The sequence below is a fragment of the Styela clava genome, chromosome 8, assembly GCF_964204865.1.
Source record: "Styela clava chromosome 8, kaStyClav1.hap1.2, whole genome shotgun sequence".
NCBI lineage: Eukaryota > Metazoa > Chordata > Ascidiacea > Stolidobranchia > Styelidae > Styela > Styela clava.
This window is the reverse complement of record NC_135257.1, coordinates 7,230,348-7,255,548: the sequence shown is the minus strand read 5'-3', so window position 1 is coordinate 7,255,548 and position 25,201 is coordinate 7,230,348. Positions and strand designations below refer to the sequence as shown.

The 25,201-nt window shown below is 33.2% G+C and overlaps 2 protein-coding genes across 6 annotated transcripts in view; one reads left to right on the top strand and one right to left on the bottom strand.

Annotated features, from left to right (window-relative positions):
* LOC120345756 (ras GTPase-activating-like protein IQGAP1) overlaps positions 1 to 25,201 on the top strand; it is a 68,190-nt gene that overhangs the window by 21,661 nt on the left and 21,328 nt on the right. For 2 of the 5 annotated variants that reach the window (XM_078115009.1, XM_039415298.2), the window contains exons 17-36: positions 480 to 626; positions 1,304 to 1,411; positions 2,007 to 2,078; positions 2,163 to 2,232; positions 2,682 to 2,768; positions 3,402 to 3,523; positions 3,965 to 4,102; positions 4,704 to 4,867; positions 6,162 to 6,203; positions 10,306 to 10,426; positions 11,756 to 11,859; positions 12,246 to 12,386; positions 12,794 to 12,878; positions 13,228 to 13,395; positions 14,005 to 14,072; positions 14,227 to 14,359; positions 14,867 to 14,969; positions 15,752 to 15,790; positions 18,006 to 18,153; positions 19,041 to 19,128. In XM_078115009.1, coding sequence (XP_077971135.1) covers positions 480 to 626; positions 1,304 to 1,411; positions 2,007 to 2,078; positions 2,163 to 2,232; positions 2,682 to 2,768; positions 3,402 to 3,523; positions 3,965 to 4,102; positions 4,704 to 4,867; positions 6,162 to 6,203; positions 10,306 to 10,426; positions 11,756 to 11,859; positions 12,246 to 12,386; positions 12,794 to 12,878; positions 13,228 to 13,395; positions 14,005 to 14,072; positions 14,227 to 14,359; positions 14,867 to 14,969; positions 15,752 to 15,790; positions 18,006 to 18,153; positions 19,041 to 19,128 — 2,148 coding nt within the window. The remainder of the gene's footprint in view (positions 1 to 479; positions 627 to 1,303; positions 1,412 to 2,006; positions 2,079 to 2,162; positions 2,233 to 2,681; positions 2,769 to 3,401; positions 3,524 to 3,964; positions 4,103 to 4,703; positions 4,868 to 6,161; positions 6,204 to 10,305; positions 10,427 to 11,755; positions 11,860 to 12,245; positions 12,387 to 12,793; positions 12,879 to 13,227; positions 13,396 to 14,004; positions 14,073 to 14,226; positions 14,360 to 14,866; positions 14,970 to 15,751; positions 15,791 to 18,005; positions 18,154 to 19,040; positions 19,129 to 25,201) is intronic. The other 3 variants (XM_078115007.1, XM_078115006.1, XM_078115008.1) reach the window with 3 other exon arrangements.
* Positions 20,124 to 24,969, bottom strand: LOC120345757 (uncharacterized). Its single transcript, XM_039415299.2, has 6 exons — positions 23,490 to 24,969; positions 22,624 to 22,796; positions 21,999 to 22,146; positions 21,303 to 21,439; positions 20,623 to 20,878; positions 20,124 to 20,487 (listed from the first exon to the last, which is right to left on the bottom strand). Exons 1-6 carry the CDS (start codon positions 24,934 to 24,936, stop codon positions 20,141 to 20,143), a joined length of 2,508 nt encoding a protein of 835 aa, XP_039271233.2. The 5' UTR covers positions 24,937 to 24,969; the 3' UTR covers positions 20,124 to 20,140.

Genomic DNA, 25,201 nt, shown 5'->3' with positions numbered 1-25,201 from the left:
ATGTGAATGAATGTATGGTTGCAAAAAAAAGTTTCAGTATTCTAGGACACTTTGCATGAAAGTTATGTTCTGTCTAGCTTAGAATATGTTTCAAATGACCTGGGTTTTGTTTTTTTAATCACCCTGTAGATTAAATTAGTCTGAAATATATTTCGATTATGAAATGACAATTTTTAAATTGTCTGAAGTTAATTGAATAATTTTTTTGTTTGACCATGAGTGGTCAAATGCATGAAATAACAATTTTGCAGATAAAAATATTCTAGATCAAAGTATTTTTTATATCAAATATAACAAATTTAAAATTAATTTCAATATTATTTATGAAAATTTCATAACAAAGTATGTAATAATGTCTGTTATGCTTGTATTTTAAGAAAAATATATTGTATATGCTTGTACTTGTAACCAATTTTTAAGGTATTGCAACTGTTTTGAAATATAATTTGCTATTTTTAACTTTTGTTATATTCTTCTAGGAATGTGTTGACATGGTATCTGCTGCATATGACAGAGCACAGTTATGGAGAGATAATGAAGATGTCATTATTAAATTACAATCTTTCAGTCGCATGTATTTGGCTAGAAAAGCCTATAAAGATAGACTTGCTTATATTGAAAGCCAGGTAAGCATAACCAAATTGATCAGCTGACTTGAAGTACGGTAGTTAATAAAACGTGGATCCGTAAAAATTCAAGTGTATTATATTGGAACATGTACTTTGGAGTATTTTGGATATGTTTGGTAACAGTGTTTTCTTTCTTAATGTGATATAAAAAAAATATAAAAAATTTAATCACATTTTTCCATTGGAGTTCTTTCTACGATTGACATTTAAAGTCTTTGTTCCATAATTCGAATACCCACAACCAAATGTCTCAAAAATCAGTATGCCTTGTATTTGAAACATGATTATAAATAATAGTTTAGATCAGTGTTCTTCAAACTCTCTTCATTACGACCCACTTGGCACAGCGACCCCATGAACTAAAATAAATATAAAGTTAAATTTACTTATACAGCATAAAAAAAAAAAATTCCACTATACCTTCAATGAAATCGATGTGCTTGCATATTCTCGCACAAAGGTCAAATCTTGCTCTAGTTTGTTGGTTACTGGTTTCAAATCTTTCAAGTTGATCGATATTTTGTTTTTACATAGGTTAGTGTCAAACAATATTTTACCGCGACCCCAATTGAGTCCTTTCCCAACCCACCATAAATCCCCAGTTTGAAGAGCCCTGATTTAAATTATTAATATAGCTATGAGTTTCAACATTTCTCTCCTCATTTGCACAACAGCTTCCTGCCATCATCATGATACAATCACACTGGAGAGGATACGTTCAACGTTCCAAATATCTAGATAGATTGGAATACTTCAGAAACAATATTGCAACTATTATTAAGGTTAGAAAAGTCATGTTGTTTGTATTTCTTATCCATATGTAGAAAAGTGAAATTTTCCCGCCAGAGTCAGTTTTATGTAAATTTACTATCCTGAGACTCAAAGCAAACATGTTTAATATTTTCTATGGTCATCATAGTATATGGCTGATTCTCAAATATCTGATGTAATTGCCCTCATTTAACAGTGGAATGACTGTGTTGAAATGAATGCAATGGTGCACCAGAAATTTTCAGAAATTTCTATCAAATCAAACTGGTTTACGTAAATTCAAATGCTGAAAAGAGATTGCATAGTAGAATTCGATTCAATGCACTTTTTACAAGTGTACAAAAACAATCTGTTTTTCCCCTTCAACCCCAAAGAAGTCAATAGTTATATCACTAAGAATGTTAGATGATATTTTCGCTAAGCAGAATGATTATACAAATTTAATCTGGTATTTTCGATTTTATTAACCAACTTAGTTTATTTTCAAATAACCCAGTAAGTTGTAAGGTTCAATCTCTAGCTTAGTTAGGTTTAAAATATTTACATAGTTCTTTGCTGTTTTGCAGTAGTTCTTTTTTATTAACAACCTATTCTTTTCTTGTTTAGTTGCAAAAGTGGGCTCGTATGTGGCTTGCTCGTTCAAGATACAAGACTAGACTTGAATATCTTGCTAGCAATGTAAGTTTTTGTTTCGTAGTATTGGGTAATTCGTAACCTATTGTGTATTATTCTATTACTAATAAAATATCTTTTATGTTCTAGGCACGCCATATCATTCGCATTCAAGCTTGGTTCAGATCAAACAAGGCAAGACATGATTATAAAACGCTGAGTACGTTTGTTATTTGTTTTGTTTCTTTGAAAAATATCTTAGTCCTGTTTAATTGCATTACAAAATATTGTCAGAAGATTTTGTCAGAATCAGGGATTGCAGTTGCAGTTGGGGAAAATTAATAATCCTCCCACTGACTCTCGGTAAAGTGAATTTTGATAGTGATAATGATAGTTTTGAAAATTGATTCCCACTCTAGTGAAAACATGCTAATCTCCGGTTCTGTACTCCAAATCCGTAGCCCTGGGGTGATATTTTTCACAATATTTGACACAACGATTTTTTGTCTATACATTTGTTATCATGTCTTCAAAAGTATTTCTGTCATCTGGGACAGCAGTCAAATACAGTTACGAGACCGTAATTGTATAAATGGTTTATCACTAAACTGGCACCGAAACTTGCAGATTTTAGTTTTGTTCACATATTTGTCATTTCTATATTTCCAGCTGGAGCTGAGAATCCACCATTAAGTGTTGTCCAAAAATTTGTTCATCTGCTGGACCAGAGAGACAAAGATTTTGCTGAAGAAATTGGTAAGTTATGGGCTTATGGCATCATAAATTATCTAATATTTGTGAATAAAATTTACCGTATCCGGATAGAGACCGATTCTCTCATAAATTTATAGAAATTCGCATATAGGTTGACCCTACAAATCGTAACACGTCTTACGCACCTATCACAGCAAATAGTTGCGAAAGAGAATTAATGAGAATGATAACCATTATTGTTATGTTTTTTGTTTATAAATAACGGTAAGAAGTGTCTCAAAATTCTTCAAATTCAGCGATCACGATCATGACAACCAATCACAGACTGTTACTGCTGTCATAGCATACCAAGCGCTGCTATGTGTGTGTGCGTGCAGGTTTTTATCATGAGAACTTGGTTCATGGTTCCATGGTTTGAGTTGTAGCTACTAAAAATTAGGTTTTTAGTGTGGTCAGAGTTATGCATGTTACTAAACTTTTTTTTTAGTTTTACACTCAGCTTATATGCAATGATATACAGTATTTATATTATTTTTCAACTGCAAATTGAAGCCATCTTTTTGTATTTCAAATGGCAAGAAAGTCGTTAGACTTATATAGAGATTGTTTTAAGTGCTGCCTCTTGATAGTGATGGGAGAATGATTAAATTACAGCACAAGCACATTAATTTTTAGAATTACAAGAATTAAAGAAGAAAGTTGTTCAATATATCAAGTCCAACAATGAATTGGAAACTGCATTGAATACAATGGATATCAAGATTGGCCTTCTTGTCAAAAACAGAATCACATTGCAGGTATGGTCATTGCACATTTAGCTTGTGTATTATATTAACCAAAAAAAAAGTTGATTGCTGTTGATCAGTAGTCATGAAAAAAAATTCCTTGGTTTTGCCTGTCATATTTTCTAAACTGAATTAGATCTTATGATGTACTGCATGTGAACTTTATCACTTACTATTGACTAGGAATTTAAAAAATATTCGATGAATTGGCACGTTGAATATATGCCAAATTGGCTTTGTTTCAATGTAGAAAATTTCACAAACATATACATAGAGATGGAAAAGGATTTTGCAGAGAAGAAAAACCTTATTCTGGTCTTTTTTTCTGTCTGATGCCTATCTATCTAATTCTTCTTGGTACCTTCTTTTACCTCTCTTTGCTGATACATAGGATAGATAATTTTGACGTTTATTCTGAGTTTTCATTTAATCTTGTATTGGATATTGGTATAGGATGTGGTAAACCACAGCAGAAATCTTCGTAAAAAGAAGGAACAACAGGCATCAGAAATATCCAGTGGTTTGAAATCACTGAACAAGCAGAACAGAGTCAGACTGGAAGCATATCAGCATCTATTCTACCTTCTACAGGTAAAATTTATATTTTTGGAATTATAATTCAAGTCTATTAAGTTTTATTTCAGGAAACAGGATATTTTACACGATGCTATGTTTCATTTCAGTGGGCTTTCATATGAATCTAATTAGGGATGTCCAAAACGAATCGAATATTCGGATACATTCAAAATACATTAGATTCGATATGATAATTTTTTTAATTTTGGAATAATTCAGTACATTTTCATTTAAAAATAAGGATTTTGTACAACATCTCAACTGGTAACAAGCAATACAGAGAAAACAACGACCTTTTATATTTGTGTCGTTTCATATATGTTCATATTTCGTTTTTATGATTAGCAGTCTCATCACGATTTCAATTTTCTATTTGAAGAATTTTCTCACTTTGTAGCTCATTGTAGGTTATTTTCTTTTCTTACTAATTAATTGTTACTGGTGACATTGTTTTTTTGTTTGTTTACTGTGTGACCCTCCCAAATTATAAGATCCAGATGTGAAATGTTTTATATATATGGAAAAAAAATTTTCACTCCATAATGTATTTAATTCCAAAAATTCCTATTGACATTTTGTGCCATACTTTATACACGAAAATTCTTTTCTTTCTCAGACCAATCCAACTTACTTTGGAAAATTGATATTCAAAATGGCGTCTGGTCGAACAACAAACTTCATGCAATCTGTCATTCTATCTGTATATAACTACGCAGCTAATGTCAGAGAGGAATATCTCTTGCTCAAGTTATTTAAGACTGCTCTCCAGGAAGAAATAGAGTAAGTATAATATACTCCTTTATTTTACTACCTAATTATACTGTAATGCTAATAGACATTAAACAGGGTTTGGACCTAGCCATTAACCCACAAGTACCAATGCGGCTCGGCAGTGTGGTCATCATTCTAAGCGTTAGGAATACACTTGCCTCTGATTACATTGTAGATGTTTGGGGGTTCAAATCTTGTGGAAAATAATTCTGTGCGAGAGGATTGATGGACTCCTCAATGTCGTAGAATGGTTCATTTAACCAACCACTGGTCCGTTACGGCTTTCTCTACCATCAAGTCCATTCATTTGAAACAAATTACTGGCCAGTTATTCACATACCCGACATGGACTGGTATCTAGACGAGAGGTCGTGGTCGCCATTCCTTTCCTCGGGGATAAATACCCAAGTCATTCGGGCTCGAAATCACATGAACAAATTTTGATATTGGCAATTCTATCATTTCCCAAAATTGTTTCTAAAAAAGTCTCACCCAATTTTATCTAGCCCCTAGTTGTTCCAACCCTATTAGATTATTATTATGTGTGCTTGGTCATTGGTATGCTGTTTTGGATAATGTGTTGCTGGATGGTAATCAAGTACCAAAACAGTTTTGCAAATAAATTCATTTGTTTATTTCTGTGATTGGTATGCCTGAATATATTTCTTGGTTACTGATAATTACTGTTCAATTCCATTGGAATAGATAGAATCGTTATTTTGGAAATAAATTCAAGAAGGATGGTTATCTGTTATGTGATAAAATGATTCTGATTCCAAATTATTGAATAACTTCAAACTAATACTAATAAGAATAATCATTCTTTCAGTGATGTTAGTTATGATTTTTTTGTTTGAAAATAAACAAAAAGGAAATCATCAAGTATGTAGGGGTCAAAATTCAAATGCCTTGCTAAGCGTGAATATTGTTGTAAATCGTTTTGATATTCAGTAGAGTATTTCCACAATTTTGCTGCAAAAACGCTAAATTATCTGAAAAACACTAATTTTGATTGTATGTCTCAAAATAATTTGGATTTAAAGTGTTTTTACCTAAATTTTTCAGGCGCTAATATTTGACTTGTATGCATTCTGGTTTATACTTGAATTGGAGCCATATTAGAAAATATGAAGTTGAATGTATAATAGCCATATTTTCTAAACTGGTCAAAGCGCAAAAATAATGATACAAGAACTGACCAAGGCAATCTTCTGCTACTAAATATGCAATGATTATTTTGTTTTCCACTGACCGTTTTATAACTTTCTTTATTTTACTAATGAGAATAATTTTCACAACATAGATTTATCAGTCGTGCATCAGATGGTTCTGAATTAACAGCGGCGTAAGTAGAAAAATCATGCAAATGATAAGCGGTTGCTGTGATTGTCATGCGAGTGCTGCTTATGCCATTTTGTTGCTGTATTTGATTTTCAATATTATTCTTTACGAAGCTTGTTTTTTCCATATTTGGCAGTTTTCAAGGCTTTGTGAGTGTTTTTAACTAAATATTTTGTAAAATGCAGTAATGAAAATTTTATTATACATATTGGACAATGCCATTAGCATACTTTCCAAGCTATTATGCTATTGCAGGTTGCAGAGTTGGGGTTCACTTACTTTCTGTTGATCTGTTATCCACTTCTAAGCAGGAATAAAAATGTCATCAATTTCATTTTTGGTATTCACTGATACTTTGATAGTACCCTGACCAATTTCCATATTGTGTTTATTTAAATCTAAATTTGCCATTGTCATCATCAATGGAGTTGACCTTAATACATCAATTCAAAAATGTAGCGCCTCTGAATTCAAAGTACTGTATTGTTTTAGTGTAATCTTTTTTATGTAATTTATAAACTTGAATGTGGGTAAGAAATGCTAGAATGACGACCAGTTCTCGAACAGTGGGTCATGGCCCACTTCTGGGCCACAGAATAATTTTCAGGTGGGCCACAAAACTAATAAAAATTTATTGATAAACTAGTTGAAATTTGTTTAAAATGAATGATGCTGCTGCTTTTTGGCTCTGGGTGGCACTTTATGTGGCTCAAAATCCTTCAATCTGCAATAGCTTAATACAAGGCGAGCATACTAATAACAATTATGCTATTATCCTATATGAGCAATAATGCGACTGCTGGCTAGCAATCACTCACATGAACGCATGGCACACACATTTGGGAATGACGCACCGCAATCAATATATTGTATTGTGTGCTTGACTGGTGTGTGTCGGTGTGTGATATGGTGTATGTATGTATGTGTATGGTGTTCGTTTTCTATTTATGTAGAAATTCACAAAATAGCATCATCAGATCTTGGTGACGGAATTCTTTTCTTATTATTTCCAAGCAAAATGAAACTATTTTGCTGTATGCTTGCAATTCGTCATTACTATACAAATTGGAAATTTCAAAAAATTTTTGTTTATTTGAAGCTTCTACTAATGGCATTTCACAGTAGTAGCACTCCTGGTGTTTTTATTATCACATCTATTATCAGTGGAAATGTTGAATAAGTTCTTACGGATCTTTGAAATTGTACGATATATGAGTTTGACTGTGGGAGTGTTCAAACATTTCAATTTTATATAAAAAGAAATTGATTCGTCAAAGGACTTATTTGACACTCCAATTTTAATTTGTGAAATTTGCTTTTTCCCGTAATTTTACTTAACAAAATTTTTTATACATTATACTTTTGTTGAAAAACACCATTGTTTTTGCTGCTTTCACCAAGTTATTCAGGGATCTCAATGGTCATACCAAATAAAGGGTGTCCCAAAATAAAGGAAATTCATTAATACGATCACCAATTATGTGGGCTCATTTCATTTTGGAACACCTTATATATATATATATGACTGATTTATGAAGGGAATTTACGGTGGGTTGTGGCATAGCCGATCAATGATGATCAGAAGCTGAATAAGCTTTAGTATAGTACATTTATTGTATATGTTTTTCTGTATCATTTTTTTGTTTGATGTAATATAAAGGTCATCTGCTGTCAGTCACACATCGGAACCAAGGTGAAATTGGATGAAAAAAAAAAATAAAACAATTGAAATAAATTGTTTTTTCTTGATTACATGATTAGACCTGGGCTTGTGATATGATTGTCGGAAAACCGCTTCAATCTCGAAATGGGCAAATTGATTTGCATAAAAAAGCTAGTTTTGTCTGATCATTTGTAAAAAAAAAATTCAAGTTAAAATTAAGAATATCAGTTCAATAAATATTTCCGCTATTGTTTGAATAAATATCACATCTTTTCGCAATAGATCATCAAGTCTTTTCAATTTGAAAATTTGGGATGTAAAATGTATATCTAATATTATACACCAAATTTTGTCAAAAAATTCCAGATGAGTTTCCAGATCGTTGTGCAAGCCCAGGTCTATTTCTTATGATTAATATGAAATGAATCACGGATGAAATCATACTTAAAATCAAACTTAAATATATGTGATTATTCATAAGTATCACTATCTATGATTTGTCAGTTATTAATGTGAGCTTGAATGCCTATCACTTCTAGGATTGAAACTTACAAGGACGTCTATTTAAAAAAGTAGAGTTTTTTCTAATTCTTATTTAAATGCAAACATATTTTAAACTTGAATATATTAAATTCCGGTAATATATTGTTGAAAAAGCAGAAATGATTTTATTGCCATTTTGGCAGTTTATGTCTATGTAGATCAACCGAAGCACCCAACCGAATAATTCAGTATTTCGAATACATTCTAAAATAATCCTTTCAAATATCGAATATTTTCTAAAATGGGTCTGCTTCAAATAATAAATTCTTCAAGACAATTGTAAATTTGTAGAAATCAAAATTAAGTCATGCAGAATAATTGAGATAAAGATTGTTTTAATTAGAGCTCTTTGTTTTATTTTGTCAGTAGTTGCTAATTTTTTTGTATATCATTAGATAATAAATCCTTAAAAATACATTTTCAAATAAAAATATTCCAAGCTATTCCTAAAATCAAGATATTAGTAAATCGAATATATCCAATTTTGAATGTATTTGAATATTCGATTTGTTTTGGACATCCCTGATTTAAATTGGTGGTCATCCTTTGAAACTTTTGTTTTATATTTCCAAGTTTTTTCCTTCTTTAAAGATTCACTTTCACTTATTTCCTCTATTGGGAATAATTCTTTTTCTAAAATTAATATAGAATTTGAATATGGACTAATCAGAAATTGTATATCGGTAACTGTAATTTTCTGTCTTGGTAACGGATTACCATTCTTTGATTCTTTGTAGTACATAATATGATGTATGGTAGTTTTTATTCATGCAATGGCCTAATGGTAATCAGGAACTGTATTTTTCTGGAATTCAAAATATTTCGACAAAATGAAAATAAATTTAATTGATAAAAAATCTTCAAGATTTTCTAGGTTTGAGAAAAAATTTTTTTTAAATAAAATTGGGTTAATTTTTAAATATCTCCCAAATTTAATCAATTTATGTCGACAAATATGATGAATCAAAGATGTTTTGAAATCTTTTGTTTCTCTGCTATCATATTTATATTCCTTTGCTTCCCAGCTGGCAATTGTTCAAAATATTTCTGAATGCTATATTATATACAGGGCGGGCCAAAAATAGTTTTTGACCCTACCTATATATCATTCTCTCCATTCTACATTTCGACTCTAAATTAACGAGCCATCTTCTATTTTCACATATTATATACTATTCTTTATTCAAATTTTTTCCAACTTTCGTATGTAAAGTTATCAGCCTTTTAGCTCCAAACCTGATATCTTATGCAATATTAAATATTCATAGAAGTAGATAATTTCGATTTGATCTATTGAACGAACTTCATGTAGAGACATTTTTCTATTACATTCTGTTGATTGCAAAATGCATTATATTTTCTAATTCAAACTTAGATTTGTTGAATATACGCACAAATTTAAGTGATTTGATCATCTCATTAGTATAATTTAGTATTCAGATTATAGCAAAACAAGGAAAATCATTTGCAATTCAACCTTTCTTACCAAGTACTTTAGACCGCTTTAGGCTACATTCACGCTTAAGTATTCTATCCTGATACTATTGCGCGGTTCAGATCTCGCCAAATGTTTCGTATGTTAAAAAAAGTATTGATAACATTTGCTGTCGTTATTTTATGATTAAGACCTTATTGACCTCTATTTTATCAGAATTGTATATCAATAAAATAATAAATAGATCACCATCGATAAACAAGTCCTAATGCTTATCTTATCTGTATCTTATCTCAAATTTCATCTTTTCTTCTTTATCTTTCTTTTCTGGTGATTATGATGATGTTCTTACATTTAATTATAGCTAGAAGTAGTCCTGTATTATATGTGATATATTTGTGTTATTTGTAAAATTTATTATAGTATATACAATTTTCATAAATCTATCTGTTTCACAAATTTCAGATCCAAAGTTGACAAAGTGAAGGAAATTGCCACTGGTAACCCACTTGTTATCAAGATGGTCGTGACCTTCAACAGAGGCTCAAAGGGTCAAAGTTCTTTGAGAGAAATCTTGTCACCACAAGTAAGTTGGTAGACTACATATCATTCAATAGCTCAAAAACAGTCACTGTGTGTTCAATTCATTAATGTAGAGTGTGGTATTATTTATTTATTACAAAACACATCTCTCAATGTATGTGAATGGCAACAAAACATTTCTCAGGCAATGCTTTTCAAATCCTTGGGTAAAAATGAAACCTATGGAATCCTATTTGTTTTTTATTAAGAATAATCTCTTTACACAAAATATCAAGTATATTTGTACTCTTACTTTAGTTTATAGCCTAACTTCTTCTGACAAAATAAGCTATAACCTAATCAAACAGCGCTGTTCGATTAAGTTATATCTCGTTTTGTCTGAATAAGTCAGCGTATGATAAGTATGGTCTAATCTGTTCTTGTTAGACTTTCTTTTCTCCTTGTTGTGAAAAAAAGTTTTTCTTATTGACTGCCGAACCAATTGCTTTGAAATTGTTGTCAGTAGTTGAAAATTGTATTTATTGCTAGAAGGGTGTTACTTTTATTTATTTAAAAAATGTCTGTGGGCACTATGGGATTTGTCATCAAAATTCAAGCGCTTTGTGACGGTTCCATGATCGTATTAGTGGTCAGGTGAAGTCATGAAGATGTCGGTACCGGTTGTCTACTGTGACAGATTGCATATCCGTATTGCTTAGTTTTGGCCTTCATGTCCATATATTTCAGCAGCGCTCTCTTGTTGTTAATCAATTCCAACGAAAATTTAATCCAACGCTCATTAAATACCGTGTATGCTCGTTTTACCGCCCGATCTTGATTAAGGGCCCGTTTGAATAGCCGCCCGTGTGAACAGAACATAAAAATAAATAAGGTCCGGTGCTTGAATACCCGCCCGATGTAAAAGCTGATTTTTCAGTGGTAGAGAACAATAGGAAATCAGAAGCGCTTTTGTCACAACGCTGTTGAATTTTAAGCATTGGTAGATAACACTCACGTCTTAGGCGTCCACGTACATAACATATAGCATTGATTACGTAATACCATGGTTCTCAAACTGGGCGTCGCGACACCCAAGTGCGTCGTTTTAATATTGATAGTGCGTCGCAAAACTTTTCTTCTTTTGCGGAAATGTACCTGCGGTGCGTAGAAAAAGTCAAAATTTTCGTTATTCTCATTTAAATCATACTTGAGAACTGGAAATAACAATATATATATTAATTATTGTAACGATCGAAAATAACAAGCGCCCGTGCTTGAATAAGGGCCGGTTTGAATAAGGGCCCGGTTAGTGAGTTGGTTGAAAAAAATATGGGCCCGGGCTACAAAACGAGCAAATACAGTATTCTAATTTATAATTTAACTCTGTTTTCAGGTTCAATATGTTATGAAAGACAAGGCATTGAACATAAACATGAGTCCAGTTGAAATATACAAAGCATGGATTGGTCAGAAAGAAACAGAGACTGGTGAAGCCAGGTAAAGTTGTTAATTTGTAGTTGAAGAACAGAGTGAAAATTCTGTACTTGGATAAGGTATTAGGCTTATTTATATGGGATTAAATAATGCTTAAAATTTGATTTCTACTACATTTCGGAGCTGAAATTAAGATTCAGAATTGAACTTTCCATCATTCGGTTGTCTGAGTTGAAAAATTTTCGATCTAAAGCCAGAGACAATTACTTTTCAGACTCTCCAGCTGTCAGCTGCAATGACCGTGTTAGATTCTTGTATATCCTTGTAGAAATGTCACTTTTGCTTTTTCATAAATTCAATTTCACTCTCAAATTTGATTAAAAATGCACTCGCATGTCCAATCTAAGTTTCTTTTTCTGCCGTTTTTTCATCATTTTTTCAAACTCTAGTGATTTGCCATATGAAGTAACAACAGAGCAAGCTCTTCAGCATGATGAAATCAAGAAAAGAGTAGAGGATTCAATTGAACAACTTCGCCTCGTTACAGAAAAATTCCTCGGAGCTATTCTAGGTTCTGTTGAAAAAATACCGTAAGTTTCTACCAATACCTCGAATGTTTGTCATTCAGAATTGCTTATATTATACAGTTTTTTTTCAAAGTTTTAAGTTTTGTTTCATATATGAGTGTCTTCAATTTGCATTGAAGAATGCATTTATAGTGAAAAAACAATAATGTGGGGTGGGGGATATAATTTAGTATAGATCGCACTTTTTCATTTATCAACTCACTTTTTGAATAGTATAAAAATCAAAACTGCTATGCTGAAATACACCTAATGGTATGTTTTATAATAATTATTTAAATTATTAATTAAAATCATTATTTTTAATTATGAGAAGTATAACGATTCTATGAATTGTTTTAGTCATATTTTTCTACTCTAAATAGATTGCTAATATTATAACTTTTTGTTTAACTTGGCCTGATTTATTTCAGATATGGGCTTCGATATATTGCAAAATGCTTGAAGAATTTGTTGAAGGAAAAATTCCCTGATACGCCTGAAGATGAAGTGTTGAAGGTTAGTGATGAAAAATATATTTCAGCATATTCTAAAATGTTGATTTCGTTAATAAATGTATAAAGTTACCGTATATGGCGGTTGTGCGATCTACTGTTGTGTTCATCTTCCCTGGGATAAATATGTTAATCCTTATATCTGAGTTTAAATAATACAGTTATATTACCTGAGTGATGTTTTAGTTCCTCTCACCATATTACATATAACACTCAGTTGGATATTCACTGCTCTGTGTTATAACTGGCAGTATATTTTGAATTCGATTAAATTAGTGGATGATATGAATTTCAGAAGACATTGATCTAAATATGAAAACCACACCAAACTAATCCCGAGTTCATTTTTTTAGATGGTTGGAAACCTGATCTACTACAGATACATGAATCCTGCTATTGTTGCTCCGGATGGTTTTGATATCATTGATGTAACTGCAGGAGCTGCAGGGTTGAATGCAGATCAACGCCGTAATCTCGGTTCTATTGCAAAAGTACTTCAGTTTGCAAGTACAGGAAAAACGGTAATTTACATTTTTTTTATTTTATATCCTCTATCTGAACAGTTTATATTCCCTGTATTAACGATTTATTTGACACACAGTGTACATATATGAGTTTTTATTATTATATTGTTCCTGATATTGTTAGTCAATTGCTTAATAATTTTCTGTGAGTAAAGATTGTATTTTTTGCTAGAAGTCTATTACTTTTGTTTGTTTCAAAAATAACCATTGGATTCGTTTTTTGTGTGCGATGACGTCATCAAAATTGAAAAATGTGCGCGATGCCATGAATCTGGGACTGAGTTTCAGCAATTTCTGATCAGACTACCGGTACTGTGACAGATTTGACTCTACTTCGTTTTGGGCTTCGTGCCCATATATATGGCATTGTTCATTTGTCAGTTATTGAAAATAGTGCTAACAGTACACGGTAAGTTATTTGACGTAGATGACTCTTCATCTGAGAGGAAATAAATGTGCCTAACTCCAGTAATTATTTTCTGGCTAACTGTCAGCTTGTTTAGTGTGAAAATAAAGTAGAAATAGTTTCATTATTACCACGGTTTTGGTACGTTATTTGGTAAATTCCTCAATTTCTATCATCAATTCGTTTTATTTATTTTCTAGTTTGCTGGTGACATGGAACATTTAAAATCAATCAACAAATATCTAAGTGAAGCATATGAAAGATTCAAGTAAGTGAATTAAAAAAAATTTCAAATTTTCTTGGTTTTGGTATGAATGATTGCTGTATTGGACATCAAGTTTGATTTTTAGACAAATTTTAGGAATAAAAACGTTCTCAGATATAAACATTTGAGTGCTAATGTTCTATTTTTCTTTCTGCAGGAAGTTTTTTGCGCTGGTTTGTGAAGTTCCTGAACCAGAAGAAAAATATAACATGGATGAATACAGCGATGCTGTTGCCTTGAGCAAACCTGTTATTTTTATCAGCATAAGAGAGATTCTTGATACACACAAGGTAAGGTATTCAAAAGTTTTGAAAAATTGAATGCTAGACAATCTGTGATTGTGCATTATATTTACTATTCTATTATGAAACTCTTATTCTTCAGATGTCATTAAGGGCATCAAAAATTGTATACCGCTGAAAGGTTGAAAATGTATAACAAATTAATGGCCAGACATAAGCTTTCAATTTTTGATTTTGCCTGAGTGTCTCAATATCTTTCTTGACTCGGAGATGTGGCACATCGTGCGGAGCGTTAAGAATACGCTTGCCACAGCACCTCTCATTACCCTGCTTAAGTTTGTAAGCTTGAATCCTGTAAGGGATAATTAATTGCGAGGGGATTGCCGGACTCCACATTAATCCTACCGACTTTCCTCTTCCCAGGATATGTAAATCGGAAAGTTTAATATATCTTTAGAAAATCTTCTGTTATTATTTGTGTATATTTATGCTGGCACACTCACCATTTCGTTATGTATAGATTTCACATGATTATTTGTTTCTGGTATTTATTAGCTCTTGCTTGAACATGAAGATGAAATTGCACCTGATCCAAACGATGCTCTTCATGAAACATTAGAAGAGTTGGGTGACGTTCCTGAGATAGCTCAACTTGTTGGTGAGATTTTGAATAAATTTGTAGCTTAATACTATTCAGTTGGTTATTAATGAAGAATGATGTTAATTGTTTTGGAAAATCTTTTATGTTTTATGCTAATTCAGTTTGTTTTAAATTTTAGTAAGCATATGATTTTAATGATTCAATTATAATTTTTATGACCTGAAGTTTTTATTCAAATCATAAATACTGTACAGTCAGAGATGGCCGAAACCAGATAATTTAGTATTCCGAATACATTCAAAAATATTCTTTTCGCATACGAAATATTTAATATATTTTGAAATGGGTCTCTTCCACAAGAGAAATTCGTCAAGACAATTGTAAATATGTAGAAATAAATTTAATCATGCAGAATAATTGAGATAAACATTGTTTCAATTAGTATTCTCTATTTTATTCGGTCAAAAGGTACTTTTTTTGTCTATCATAAGATAATAAATGCTTAAAACGACATTTTCGAATGAAAATATTCTAAATTATCCCTCAAAAATTTACTCTATCGAATATAACGAATTTGGAACGTATTCGTTTTGGACATCCCTGTTACAGTACATCCCAACACCAATCGTCAAGACACCTGGTGTGCTGAATATATACATAAAGTACCTGCTATTTTTTGTCATACTTGAATGTCTTGTAACAAAGCCGAAAATTTATAAACGGTTTCTCTCCTTTTTTTTGGAATTCGCTTATGTGTGAATAAATGTGGCTTTGTGACATACTTGTTTACGTTAAATTGTTTTACTTTCAACACTATTTACTTTGGTAACCTCGATCAGGTGTAACTCCTACTGCAAAAGCTCCTGCTGGGAAAAAAGGTAAAGAAGTTGTGTATGATGGTAACCATAATAACATAGCAGCTAACTAATTCATATGCACTATGAGATTAGTTTGTGCTGTATCATTCATACATAGCATATCATCATCTCGCACTTAGAAACTGACAACTCTCCTTTGAGATTTTAAAGTGCTTTAGGTGTATCTAATCTATCTAATTTAGTTGAAATTCAACTAATGGGTGCATGAACTATGCTCACATTTGTCTTTGGATACATGGATGGGTGTTGGTAATTATTGAATACTGAGATAGGGTAAAAAATAGCCGTGTTATGTTTAGGAAGTGAATGCTTTGCGATCTGGGTTTATAGATCAAACTAAGGTTCGACGGTGTGGCGCATCGTGCTAAGCATTAGGAATACGCACCTATGATTACCCTCCGTGGGTTCGCAAGTTTGAAACCCATACAGGAATAGTTATGTGCGAGAGCATTGCTGGGCTCCTCGTCATCGTAAGGAGGTTCACTTAACCCTTGGTCGGTTTACAGCTTCCTCCACCATCAAGTCCATACTTCAGAAAACAAATGACTGGTTAACTAATCCCATACCCAACATGGTAACTGGACGAGGGGTCGCTGTTTCAGTTTGCAATATTATTAAACCGTCTTATGGGCTTCCATTTCCCTGGGATAAATATGTAAATCCTATCCTTTCGCAAAGATAGAGAATGTTGGACAGGTTAAATAGATTTTCTGATTCTAAGAATCAAATGCATTCACTTCCTAAACTAAAACTTACTGTTTGGTCAACCATGTCTCATTTAACTAGTTTCTTACCAACACCCGGATATATAGTTAACTCATCTTTATCTCATCTACTTGATGTCATCTTCACTGTCTACTTTTACTTTGCAAATGTCAGCATACTTCATACTTTTATTTCTTCATGGTTTTGGGTGAATAATTTTTATCAGCTATGTAGCGGTGGCTTTATTAATATAATATTATTCATAATTTTGGTGGATATTGAGTAGTAGGCTAGAGTTGAGCAATTAGAAAAATAGTTCGTTGCAAAAATATTTTCAAATTATTTTGTAACACAGTATCGGCACTTTATACTGTTCTGCTTGTGAAGTCAACTGTATACTTAACCAAACCTATTTTGCATCAACAATAACAATTTAGATTTGAATTGTGGAATAAATTAATTTCAAATATTTTTTTGGTACTCCTATGATGGAAAATGCAAATCGCATACTGATAACACCTTTTTTGGACTTCCATTTTTTGAAATTTCGAAATACCAACAGTAAATAGTGGGTGTCTACCCCACCTCTTTGCCTAAAGATAGGCAATGCAGAATTGGAAAGATTTAACAGCATTGTCTATTCTAGATCTTATTATCTTTAAGTTAGTAAGTTGTGCACATCTCATCAGCATAAAAATTAAATCGAAAGAAAATAGTCAATGGAATAAACTGTTATCAATTACTGGTATTCTTTAATTAAAATATACTACTAATACTACAACCCTAGGTTCATCATGTTATTAGAGATATTCCCCTTAACTGGGTTCTTTGTTATTTTGTATGATCTAAATTAACCTCAGCAAGTGCATTTATTTTATCTTCATTTATGAATATTACTAGCACATACTTGTTCCCTAGCAGTGTTGACTATAACTGTAACAGAATGTAGTAGACTGCATGCTAGTATATTACCAATTGGTTAGTTTGCATACTGGTGTTAGCTCGGATGTAGCATAGCTAGACATATTCATTCATTCTATGTAATATCACCAACAGCATGTTATAAAACTATATATATTATAGTTCATAATATGCTTACAAACTTGCATGGTTATGTTTATTATAATGTTATCTGGTAATATATCAAATCAACCATATAGTTTCTCTTTGAATTGTGATAATAAATAGCTACAGTTGAAGCTATTCTTGCATGGTTACACGATAACAAATTTATATTTCAATAACACTCTCGCTAACAATTTGTATTAAATTCTATTCAGTATCCGTTAGTTTTGTTTTTATTTTTAGTTTAATTCTGAATAATATTCAGCAGTAATTTAAAATGTTTTTGTTATGCTCATTCTATGATTTAGTTGTCAGTTTTATTAATGACTATTAAAAAATTATGCATATTTAAACTTATTTTGTGGTTTAAAAAGTATCTTTGAGTTTTACCATTTTATCTTCCAACTGCCTTGACTTTCCATATGGTTTACTTATCTTTCATCAGGTGGTGATACTTCACAAGCTTCAGGTGAAGGTGAACAAGATGAGAAACAGTTGGAACAACTGGGTAATACTGAAGTGTCACTAACATTGCTGAACAGAATAGAAGTAAAGGAAGATGATGATGGTGATGTGAGAAATGTATTACTCAGGTAAATTATTGTATAAAACAGCGGTTCCCAAAGGGTGCAGGATCCAGTTTAGAATATATACTTGATATTCCTTTACAAAACCTTATTTCAGAGAAAGGGGTTGACAAACTGCGGCTCGTGCCCCCTCCCTCCTTTTTGTGGCCCCCAAAACCTCACTTTTAATGCTTAAAAAAACAAAAGTTGCTTGTAAACTTATTATCATCTGCGCACCACGGATGTATGTCGTAACAATAGCTGTTTTACGGGTTTGTTTTGTAGTACCGGTAATTAGAATAAGCAAAAATTGTCAGTTGTATGTCAATTACTTGCCACCGTTGGTTGTGATTAACACAGAAACTAGAATATCGGTTAGAAACCGTAGACTTATCGATCGAAGGTTAGGGGATCCCCCAAAACAGCGGTCTTACTCCATAGTGACACCGTGTGTCCCATCACTAATTAATTAATAACTCGCTAATTATAAGACATAATCCATCCAAAATCTATAGGCTTCTGATCCGAGCTATGATGGCTGCACATGCAAAATTTGGAGCAGGATTCAACATCGCTTTCGTGAGATATCGCGTGCATCTAACACACAGACAAACAGACATACAGACAGACAAATACCTATCAACATACTTACCGATCTTAAGATCGATGAGTAATAAGAACGTCATGATATGAAGTTTAAGGTGGCGATTGTTTATAAACCAATATGGTCCGCACGCTACCATCAATGTGCATGTTTGGCCCAGTAGTACATAAAGTTTGCCGTCCACTGTTTTAGAGCGTGTTTGGAATAGTAGATTATTAGGTTTTGACTGGTTCTGGCCACCCAAGGTTCCAGTTGTCCCATAAACTCAAGAGCTATGGTTTGTTTTATAGTCTTCTTTTTACTTTTTCAGAACTAAGAGAATGATAATAGACGTGATTCGAGTGCAACCTGGCGACAATCTTGTTCAACTATTGGAAACTGAAGCAACAGATCATCAGGTTTGTAACATAGATTCAATCAAATAGGATAGGATTTACATATTCATTCCGGGGGAGAGGAAAAGTGATGAGACTGTTTTATCATATAGCGAACCACGGCCACTCATCCTCAAACCTGCGAACCCGAAATGTTAGCAATGTTGAACTTGAAGTAAGTCTGTATGTATTATATAACGATAGCATGATAATTATAGCAACAACAAATTGACATGATTTATAAATGGTATAATTACACTGTATAGACGTCTATCGACTTATTCATGCAAGGAGAATTGTTTCAATTTGGTGACCGATTGGTCCCTCCAACCTAGGTACTTATTAATTCTGGTATTAGTCGATTGTATATGTCCTGAGAATTCGAATTGTGTTTTCTGTTTTGATTGTTGAGTAATGACAGGATTTGAATGAATATCTATCTATCAACTGAATAGCAATCAGGTTTTGTCACCTTCTCCTAAAATTTCTTTTACATATAGGTTTTAACTGTATCCTAATGAATATATATATATATATCTACTATTTAATTACATTACTACGATGCTCTTCATGACAATTCAAGATCATATTTGCTCTCATTTTGCATACTTTTATTCGAAAATCTCCATTTATGTGCAATAAAATCGTAAAAAAATTATTAAAAAGAATGAATTGAAAAGATCTTGATAAAAAAAAAAATAAAAAAAAGCAGCAATAGATTATTTTACCGCTGTACTTGATAAAATATAACACTGAATGTTGGATTCTGTACAAAAAAATATTCAATGCACATACTGATTGTTATAATATCTCAAAATGAAAGAATACTGTACAATTAGTTCACTAATTCAATTCATTATGTCTGTAGACTTGTTTTTAAACTGATGTACCTTGGTTGTACCTTGTTTAAATGTTGGGATCATATCTGTTTGATTCATTAGTTTGAGACCGGTAGATCAGATTATTTTTTTACATCGCGGTGCCGTGTCAATGTATCCCGCTCTTCATTTTTCTGTCTTGTTCTCCTTCTTACCCTTCACATCCCTACCAAGGCTCTTTCCCATCTTTCTTTGCCAGATGTTCTACTGGAAAATTTTTCTCCATTCTCCATTTGTATTGGATGGGGTGTGAGTTCGATACTCGTACTCATCGTCATTCCTTTTTTTCCTTGATTGGAATTAGAGCTCCATATTTGACTAGCCCCTCGTCGTCGAAAGACATTATGTAAACCGTTTCTGAATTTTTGGTCTCGTACTGTATATATCAATACATTTACAAAACTGTTCGACATACAGGCGTAGAAGGCAATTGTGTATGGCATAGAGTAGTTTACGCAGTCCAGTTGTTCACCGTAGAATAGAATCACAACTATTATGAAAGGAACTGAAAATGCAATAAAGAAGGGTTAATTCACAGAATTTTCAAATCTTTCGGTTGAAATACTGGCAGTAAAATAGTGATATACAAATATATTATTAATATGCAATGGGTCACTCGCAGCTACGAAAGTAAACTTACGTAGTGTTATGCTAAAGGCAGCAATCATAATCGTTAGGGTCTTCAACACCGCTACTTCCGGCTTTAGTTCCGGTTTTGTGTTATCGGCATCATCCCATTGATATCGTCCGTTACTCGCTAGTTTGAACCCGGAAGTGGTCTGGGATCCTATACCACCGTTCGTAGTTCGATGATTTCTTGTGGAATAACGCTTCATATGTGCCGTTGATTTCATCTTCCACCATACTACTACCCCGGTTAGTGCCGTAAATGTTATCTGGTAACGAATAGGTAATATATTAATCGCTTTAGCATGTGAAAGTCTTCACGTGAAAAGTTTATACTATACAGTTATTAATGTCCTGATGGCGGAGGTAATATTCATGCCCTGGTTTCTCTATATTGCTTTTGGTGACGCGGGGTTTAATTTGTTTTTTATTGCAAGTTTATATAATAACACATCATTTAAATGCCATAAATAATTTAAAATAATCGAAGCATAAGCGTTTCGAAAGTAAACAACAACAACCTGCCCTTTTTGAAATCCATCAGAATGATTTGAGGCTAATGTAATTCCTATCTGGATAGTTAGAACACATCATTTTATTAGGTTTTGCGTATTTTAACACAAAAAATTAACTTTTTAAGATTAAGATTTTAAATCGAAATACCGGTATATATGGCTTAAATTATCATCTTACCGTGGCTATATATGGTATCACCATGGTTATCACAATATAGGCCGTTCCTTCCGCATTGGTTTCGGATCCATTTGCTGTCATTATGTAGACGAATAATACAGGCAAATATCGAAACGAGAATTGATACTTGAAAGCAGCTGTAATGTATGAAAGTTACTTATGTAATTCATTGATCTGGCGGTCTGAGTCTACCTATATTGTGACGCAAAACAATCAAAGTTAAAACGTAATTTTGACGCACTTATAAGTTCGCTTTCATGTCATCTTTCACAAAATAGATTTTACGGTTGTTTAAAATCGAAACTTTGTGTCGAAAACACTTCCGGGAATATACCCATCATCAAAGACGAAATTATTTAATAATTAATTATTATTTTAGGCAAATTACAGCGTTCTATATTCAGATAGTATACGTCATCATATTAAAAGTAGTCATATCGTATTTGATGTAAAAACTCGAAAATAATTTTCTGCGAAGTCATCATCACAGTTCACAGGTATAATGAGACGTATACTAGTTGAATCGAAATATTCAAGATTTATGACAAATATTACGGAAATTTCGAACGCACTATACCGAATATACCGCTGGAGAATATTCGTTATTGATCGTATTACAACGTTTGATCCACCATGCCTTATTTAATTTCTACAGCGACTGTGTTATGTAAATATATATTTGGTTTCATCTCTTACCTGGTAGAAAAGACACTATGATAGAAACTGCCCACACCGACAAAATTTGCGATGAAAGAGACTTTGGTCCTCTCACTCGGTGCCACAAAGGCCATTTAATTGCAACAAAACGCTCAGCGCTGAGATATGTCAAGTGAAACAATGAAGCCTGTGAAAAGTAAACATGAAATTGATCGGAATCGAGTAGTGTTACAAATGTTTCTAATGCGAGACAATAATGCATAAATCGACTCTTATTACGACCCGGTCGCGACTCGCGAGTAGCTGCCTTTGACAATGGTTCATCAATACTCGTTTTTGACTGTTTGCAAAAATTCTCGCAGTAATCTGTATTTGTCTCAATGAAAATCTCGCAAGAACATGGTATATTTTTATATGAAAAATCACTCAAAAAAATAAGAGAATTAAACATACTATGACTTTTAGAATGATCCAAAAGTATGGTTTTGGGTAAACCATATTTGCAAAGCAAATTGTTATTTTTGAAATTAATGATGTTTTGAAATCGAAAAGTCTTATCATTTCAAATGTCAGAAAACGTTTTTTTTTTATTGGTTATTAGATTCATACTTTCAATTAGGCCAACGTTTCGTAGTTTATTTCTAGTTATAAATCATTTTCGAACCTGTGCTGATAAAGTTAGCATTGAACCGGCTATTATAGCTTGGGCTGAATTCGTCATATCTCTATCCTCTTCAGCTAACTGTTGTTCGGTGCTTTGCATCGTACGGATAACATTGGGAATAACGGAGAACAGGAGAATCAAACCAGTTATCATGTCAGCAAATCCAAGTGAAACTGAATTGTAATGAAATTCCGATTAAAAATGTCCGGTATCATATTTACTTCAATCGGCTTTCTCGCCAAAGCGAATTTTAAAATATTACTTATACGTCATTAAAGTTTTATATTTCGTTCATCGGTCGTTTTGCGAGACAATCTCCAACATAACTCTAATACTAACAGTTTGGGACACTTCCATATCTGTTTGCTTATTTTGGGGTCTTTCCAAGCCAATCTACCCGACATAACTGAAATCGTAAAAAAACTGTGTTGTTGGCGTTTTATAGCCAAGAAAAGTCAAATTTATTGTCTCGATTCTATTATTCCTAATTTAGAGATATACCCAAATATTTTCAATATGGCTATGTTGGTGATATTCCCGTCACTGGTAATTTGCATATTTATTTATATGCAATATGTTATCGCGATTCGATTATTTTTAATCAAAGCCTTTGGTTAATTAAAAAAACGCAACATCATAATGCTTGTTGACGTATTTCCCCACACAAATGATCTATTACTTGTACATGTTTTATCACGACTTCATTTTAGGTATAATGAATGATAAATTTATCTGGAATCGTGATGTGTATGCATGTTAATTTGCGTGATACAATTAACGTTATTTCTGCACATTGTTGTCGTTATTTCCAGGTTATTAATAAGTATTTCCAAGTCTTTCTCCCTCAAAACAGCATTATTACACACCTTTCATTAAATTGTGATGACTTCTCAATTCTCGATTTCTCCACAGTACCAACGGTAGCAAACTGTTCCCTACTATAATCGCTAGTGATAAAATGATTACGACAAAAACGAATCCTGCTTTCGCTCCCCGTATTTCACACTCTTCCAAGGTATCACTACTTATGTCAAGTGATATGCAAGTTTCTTGATCGCATATAGAAGGGTATCCACACATCCGATAAACTACAGTAACTTGATCACGCGTATCCGAATTATCACTGTTATTAAATTTCTCGATAAGACTTGTGTTATGAAATATATCTCGTCCTGCTATTGGGTTTAGTTCAATCACTATGGTTTTTGAGTTATCGGCTTCGAATGTCGTAATGTTTGATGTTGTATGCTCGATTTTTTGTGATGAAGTTGTCGGCCCAGAGTCTACATCTACTACTGGTATCATCCCTCTTTGAAAATCCATTGGCGTGCCAGCTTGAATTGTCGATTTTGTTGGCGTTATTTTCGTAGGTATGGATGGTTTGCTTTTTATAGTCGTCGGTTTTAAGGTTGTTGAAGTTTTAGGTTTTGCACGTTCTGTTGGTTTTTTCGGTTGTAGCAGTCTCGGTATTGGTGGATGCGGTGCGATTGATCTGGAATTCGTGCTAGTTACCGTGGTCGTTGTTGATTTTGTCGTTGTTGAGGTGCTTGAATGGTCTGGCACATCTGGTGGAATAGGGACACCGGGTGGAATAGGGACACCGGGTGGAATAGGGACACCGGGTGGAATAGGGACACCGGGTGGAATAGGAACACCGGGCGGAATAGGGACACCGGGTGGAATAGGGACACCGGGTGGAATAGGGACACCGGGTGGAATAGGGACACCGGGTGGTATCGCAATTCCGTGAAACGGTCGGAGGCCCAGTACGCGAGAGTTGTCTTTTTTTGTTGTTGTTTCTGGTTTTTGCGTCGTTTCATTGAAAATCGGCAATGCCTGTTTCAGGTCTATTTGCACCTCATTTCCCATCCTCAGCTTGCTCGGGTGATCCTCATTTGTCATGGCAAAGCTATCGGGAAGTACGACATCGATTTCTGGTGCCAATGTTAAATCTAGTACCTCACTGTAAAATGGATTTATACCATACCCATACATAGTTGGATTTGGTGTGCTCGGTTGCAGCATGATATTTGAAGTAACCGCGCTTTGCTCCACCATGTCGAGTGTAAGCAGATCATTTGAAGAACTCTCTTCCGTGTCTTCCACAATGTTGTCATCTAAAATCATTGGCGAATTTACAATCCCATTCACGGTATTGTCCAATACATGTCCATTGTTGTCAGGGTTGACATTGTCTATAAAGCCGAAATTGTCTTCCGCAAGTAAATCACCTTCGGTGTTTTTCACTCCAATTGTAACATTACTTCCACATACCACAACCAGGAAAACTAATCGAAATAAGAGCATAACCATTAAACTGTATTCAGGCTCAGTTTACGCCAGGATTCGAAAAGAGATAAACTCTAGATTGCTAATTAAATCTTAATTCAGAAAAAATACTTTAATTAAGTTGTTAATCCTTCCCGCATGACTCTGTGTTGGCCTAACAGCTCAGCGCCGATAACACGACAAATAACTTGCATGCGTGGGATGAATGTTGCGCAAAGCGATAATTACCGAATTTCCTATAGGCAACATGTTTTGAATGTTATATAAGAGTATGCAGGGATGCCCATAA